At 48.5% G+C, this 6,380-nt stretch overlaps 1 protein-coding gene across 1 annotated transcript in view; it reads right to left on the reverse strand.

Moving 5' to 3' along the window:
- The window catches only part of WDR36 (WD repeat domain 36), a 33,170-nt gene extending 28,418 nt beyond the window's left edge, over positions 1–4,752 (reverse strand). Inside the window, exons 1-3 of the mRNA XM_064405035.1 lie at positions 4,546–4,752; positions 3,274–3,301; positions 351–451 (exon numbers count right to left, since the gene is read on the reverse strand). Of these exons, the coding sequence (XP_064261105.1) occupies positions 351–451; positions 3,274–3,301; positions 4,546–4,692 (276 nt within the window). The 5' untranslated portion in view covers positions 4,693–4,752. The remainder of the gene's footprint in view (positions 1–350; positions 452–3,273; positions 3,302–4,545) is intronic.
- Between the last annotated feature and the right edge of the window lie 1,628 nt (positions 4,753–6,380).

Below are 6,380 nucleotides of genomic sequence, written 5' to 3' on the forward strand. Positions count from 1 at the left end.
CTCAAAATGCAAGAGAGATAGTTATATCTGATATTTGAAAATGTTTGCAAAAAATATGCTACCTAAGTATTTTCAATTATTTATTTTCAATTAATTTAGCTCACATGAATTGATGATTTTTTAAATCTTTAAATAGCTACTCAATTATTCTAATTAATACGCAAAACACAGTTCAGCATTATGGAATTAGCTCATTACATTCTTCCAGTTTAAGCTTTTAACTCCTTATTCTACAGCTTGTTTCCCTAAAACTGAAGGTACCAAACAGCTATAGAAAATTAACTGCCTTGATACCACAGACACTACACAACTGTTTTGTACTAGTGAGTAATAAGTAAGTTAATAGAAACCTCTTTGTTCCTGGCAAAAGCATGGAGAATATTGTCGTATGAAGCAAATATCAGCATGCGATCTGCTGCCAAACATGTGATGTCCTGTGGCAAAGTGTTACCTGTTGATCAAACAAAAAAAAAAAGTTAATCAAGTTTCAGGTTCTTAGCAAGAGAGAAAGCTTGACAGTGTATTTCTTCGGCATGGTGACCCACAAAGAAAACCCTTTGTTCAAACATCATGTTGAATTTTAGAGAAATACACACATTTCAGAAGAATGCAAATATTACTACAAAACATTACATCAGTACCAACATCATAAGTAAGATAAGATTGGTAGAACATAAGGTCATTATTCTGAAAAACACTTAATAACAAATTAGTGAACTGTCTCTATAGGTAAATGCACATGTTAGCTTTGTGAGGGCTGGAAACACAGATGATAAATACAAGTCTCAGCATTAGCAATGCTTATTAGGTTAAGTTATTCTGCAGGCCTGGGAGTTACTGACCCACTCCTGCACCTATCTCCTGATCACACTGAGAATTTAATGTTCTAGGAATACATGTCATTCCCTACCTCATGACTGGTTCAGAAAGAGTAGCTAATATCAGGATATTTACTTTACTAGCATAAAAGGTAAAAGAATAAAGTTCCAGACCACACTGAGAAACTGCTGGTGTGGTCCCAAACAGTAGAAAAATGGAAAAAACAAAACAAAACAAAACAAAACAAAAACCACAACAACAACACACAAAAAAAACCCCCAAAAAAACCCCCACAAAAAACCAAAAAAAACCACCTCTCAATAAGACTCTCAATAATACTCCCAATCCAAGGAAATATAAAAAAATGTAAATTACTAAAGCACTTTACACTTCTGCAGAGAAACATCAGGTCAAAAATCGCTGTGCAAGTGCACCTGTGATACAAACTAGCATGGTCACACAGCAGCCTTTCCCACAAAGGTGCTTTGTACTGTGAATTATTAGCAGGCACAAAGAAAACTGCACCCTCTGCTATACTGCAGCAGAGCTTCAAAAGGAGGAACTAAAATAAGAACAAAAAAGAAGGTTGCATGAAGTTCCATTTGTTTGAACATCTCTTCAGCACCTGTGAAGTGACTCAAGTTTACAACCAGGTTACAGACACCTGGTACTCCACAGAAGCTGGATGCAAGGCTGCTTAGGCTAAGACAGTTTTAGGCAGACCCAAATTAAAAAGTTCAGAGCATCAACCACACAACATCAACAAACCAACAGCACCATAAAAAGAGAGGCACCGCATTCACTTTTTTCAATCACAGTTTTGTATGTAAACATCTCAGTTTCTCAAAAAGCTTAGATGATTATATATGTAAGAAGATGCAGCCCACTGTAGAACAGAATATGCAATGTTTCAATGATTTTGCAAGATGAAAACGAAGTTAATGTGTTTACAGCTTTAAAAATGCATAGCTGATAATCTAAATCTAATCCTGGTCATGTGACATTTAGTCTCAAATTTATAGATGCTCTATTAATAGAAAATATTTTATTTATGATATCTCTGTAAAAAACTTTGTGGTACATAGAGGTAAAGACCTTCCTTTTCAAGACAGAGTGTATCCCTGTGTAAGTGTCAAGTGAAAGGGAGCTTTGGAAATCAACTGGTTCAACATGCCACCAGCTCCTCACAAAGTTTATCCCCAGTACTAGACTGGGTTACCTGCAGCTGTGCTCAGCTGAATCTTGAACACTTCTGTGGAAGGAGTTCTGCTCAAGGCATACACTGTACCACAGTTACCTCTTCGGGACATTTTTCCTACCCTCTACTGTGACCCTCTCAAGCTGCAATCTGTGGGTGTTGCCCCTTGCTGCTCTGTCTACCACTACCACCATCAGCACAAATCCAGCCCCACCATCCTACTGCCCTTCAGGTACACTCTGAGTCACCCTGAATTTGGCCCTTCTTAGCACTAGGCAGATCCAGTTACTCCAATGTCTATTTTCAAACTGCTTGCTGTAGGTCCTGACACTCTCCTGCTACTCAGCATATCTCCTGCAGGAGAAAGGGGAGCAGTGGAAGGGACAGAACCACACTAACAGAGTGCTGCAGTCCAGGCACAGCCCCACCAGTGTGAGGTGCAGGGAGAACAGCTCTGCCTGATCTGCTGGATGCATTCCTAATGAAGCTCGATACACAGCCCGCCTTACTCACAGCTACGGTGGTTTCGGTCCACATCCAGCCTGGCACCAGCACAGCCCCAGCAGAACGCCATGAGCCAGTCACTTCCCAGCTTGCTCCATCTCAGGTGCAGCAGGATCCTGCACTCATCCTTGCTGGACTTGGCAAGGCTCCTGTTGGCCCAAGATTTATGTTTTGCAACTGCTCCCTGGACCGAAACTTTGCCCTTCTGGGTGTCAGCTACTCCTCCTAAAACAGCATCCTCTGCAAGCTTATCCTAGGGGTGTGCGCTGCCTCAGCACCCAGGCTGCTGGGGATGGTGTTGAAGAACGTGTGCCCTGCTGCTGACACCCCGAGTGCTCTGCCACCAAAGGCCAAGTGAACGTCAAGCCACCAATTCATATCCTTTGTATCCAGTACCAGTACAACCAGCTCCTAACACTCCCTGAAGGCATCCACATCTATTTTCTTCATGTAAGTATTTTCCTCCTATAACAGTCTTCTAAAAATCACAAAAACAGCAAAAAAGGGATCTGAAATTAATAACTGAGCTTTATTCACTGTGCAATCCCTATGGCTTAGAGGTGTTTTTGGAAGAACAAGATGGTAAGAACAGAAGGTATTTTAGATTTCTGAGACTCCTATTAATACATTTTGGTGTAAATATTAGTAAGTACAATTATTTTTTGTAAAGTTGAAAATTAAGTGCAGATGTCAGACATGTTTAAAAAAAAACCCAACCAAATAAGAAGAATTAACTATTTATGAGTACTTACTCACAGCAACAATACCAAGCTTCTTCACCTGCAATGACAATGTTAAAAAGGCATTTTTAGTGATTGGTTGCAATGAATTTGGTATAAACAAATTAAACGTTCTAGGAATTAACCTAGATCAGACAATGCATTTGACAGTTCACAAACCAGGAAGATTATTCATCCCAGTCTAAAACACTGTATACTGAAAAACATACAGATACCAGGTCAAAAGGAATGGGACAATGCATTTGCCAAAAGACAACTACTCACCAACAGTTATGTTGTGCTTCCTGATGTATTTTGCGATAATGCACAGAAAACTTAAGGACATGTTAAGACACCCTGAGAAGCTTGGGTACCTTTGTTTCCACATCATATCTGCTTCTACCTTATTTTCACTACAACAACCCTATATTGTAATTTCATCTCTGTTCACAAAGGTTTTGCTTTAGTTGTAAACACCTAGCCATCTCTGCCCGGTGATGATCACTACTCCACTTCAAAGGCTGTGAAGAACACTGACAGGAGTGAACGCTAAAAGGTGCCACAGAAGCACAGGAAGATCCCTGATGTCTGCACTCTGGTGTTCACAGTGCTCAGTTCTGTGTAGTGCTTCCTATACAGTGAAAATGCTTTGATTGAGCCCAGGGAAGCCACGGAGTCTCCCTCTTTTGAGGCATTCCAAACCCACCTAGACACGTTCCTCTGTAACCTGCTCTAGGTAACCATCCTTGGCAGGGGGGTTGTTCTGGGTGATCTCCAGAGGTCCCTTCCAGCCTTAAGGGGTTTATGATTCTACACGGCAAAAAACCGAGTTCGTATAACAGCCTTTCATCTTGCTGAATTCAACTACGCTTATCCGTTTTCATACAGGAGTTTTAATAGGATCTGACTGCCCCCCCGCCCATAAAACGTAACCCTCAAACGCTAAATGAGAGCGTGTGGGCTTGGATTTATCTTGTAATGAAGGAACAGCTTCAGTAGCTGGGCGCTCCCGACAGATGGGTTGTGCCGCATCGGCGAGCGCTGCCCACATGGCTGCACAAGCTCATTCCCGACCTGCTCAAGGGGCAGCCTCCCTCTTTCCCTCCCTCCCGGTCACCGCCGGCTACAGAAGAGGGGCACCGGGACGCCACAGCCCCGCACACGCTCCCGTATCGTGACGGCGAGGGCGGAGGACGAGGGGAGGAAGAGGCGGATCTCCTTGCACGGCCCCGGCCTCCCCACGGCAGGTGAGAGCGGGAAGGAGGCCAGGAAAAAGGAGCGGGGACCGGGACGCCGCGTACTCACACTGTAGGTGTGGACGCTGCGCCCGACGGCGGCGGCCACGTAGAATTCGCGGTGGCGGCCGTGATAGCGCAGGACGTGCGGGACGTGCCCGCTGAAGCGGCCGAGCACCCGGAACGCGGCGAAGAGCCCCGCGCCCTCCCGCGCCATCGCTCCGCACGTGTCCCCGTCCGTGTCCGTGTCCGCATCCGCCCGCCCTCCCGCAGGAAGCGCCCGCCCGCTTCCGCCGCCCCGCCCCGCCCCGCCGTGCGCCGCCGAAAGCGGCCCCCGCGCTGCTGACCGCGGCCGCGCTCCGCACGGGCGCGATGCCAGCAGGGCGCGCAGGGGAGCCTCAGCCGCGAACTCTGCCACAAACACTTCACGCAGCCGCGACTGCGCGTTTGTTTTTTTTTCTTTTATTCTTCTTTTTTGTATCCCCCTTTATTCTTCATTTCGTTATCCCCTTTGCCCTCGCAAAGCACCAGGTCCAGTTGCGGGTGGCCCCGCCGCAGAGGCGGCAGCGGGGTGCGAAGTGAGCCCACCTCCGATGGCGCATCCCGCAAGACACCCGCATCGGGAGCCTCTGAACTTCCCGAGGTGTCTGTTTTGAGGTTTTTGTCGTGGTGGTAGTGTTGGTTTTGTATGTAGGCATGTTTTTGTTTGGTTGTTTTTTTTTTTTTTTTTCAATAAATTATGGATATTTTTAAAAAAATACCAACCCGCAGGATGACTCCGTTGCTATGACTGCACGGCGGACAATGCAAGTGAAGTCCGGCGGAGGACGCGAAATGCAAAGCCGCGCCACCCCCAGGCCACCTATCCTAAGTTGTTGTAGCTTCTCCACACCGCCATCAGCTCCCGGGCTTTGCTCTTGTCGCACGGGACCGGGCTTGACGTCCCGGCGACGCTCCCGGCGCTGTCTCCGGGGCTGCCCTGCTGCGCTGTCCCTGGACCCTCCTGTGACGCGCAGAAGCCGGGGCAGTGGCGCTTCAGGACGGAGCGGGTGACGCGCCACAGCTCCGGCCGCTCTCCGCATCCCCGCGCCCGCTCCAGGAGGCATTCCAGCAGCCGGCCCGCTCGCTCCGCCCGCCTGGAGTCCTGCGAGCAGACGACGGTCAGGACCCTTAACTCCTTATCCCTTCAGCGCCTCCCCACGCATCCCTAAAAAGAGGCTGCCCATCCACCCACCAAAGATATAATAAAGCTCCTTATCCTTGCCCCCTTCCGTCCGCTTTCCCTTTTCCTTACCTCACTTTCCTCTCCTCCTCTCTTTTCCCGTCCTCCCCTCCTTCTCCTTTCCCCCCTTACCTTCCCCCCCTTACCTTTCCCCATTCCCTCATACCCCTTTCTTCCTTTCTTGACCCCTTCTTTCCCTTTTTTTTTTTTTTTTTTTTTGGGGGGGTGGGGGGGGGGAAGGGAATGCCACCTAGCCGCCGGGAAGGGAGCACTCCGGGCGAACCTCGGACAGCTGCTTGCCCGCCGGCTCGGAGGGCGCGTCCTCGCAGGTGTGAAAATCGAGTCGTAGCTCCTGGAAGGAAACAACAACAGGGGATGCTTGTTAAAGCCACGTCCCATGGGGTCGCCTTCGCCGGCTGCCAGCCTGACTCGGGCACACCGTTATCGACATCCCTCCTGTCTCGATACCCCGCCCCGTCGGGGCCCCGCACGGTGTGGGCGGCTGCGGGAGTCAGGCGGCGGCCGTGCGGGGCAGCCGCTGCTGGGCTGCGCTGGGCAGCTCCGGGCTGTGATGCCCGAGCCAGCGGCAGGGCTGCTTTCCCCGAAAAACACTGCCTGGTCTTTGAGCTAAGGGCCGGCTGTGCGTGTGAACCCTCCGCGTAGCTTCTAAACCACTTCACCTT

Source organism: Passer domesticus, chromosome Z, assembly GCF_036417665.1.
Source record: "Passer domesticus isolate bPasDom1 chromosome Z, bPasDom1.hap1, whole genome shotgun sequence".
Taxonomy (NCBI): domain Eukaryota; kingdom Metazoa; phylum Chordata; class Aves; order Passeriformes; family Passeridae; genus Passer; species Passer domesticus.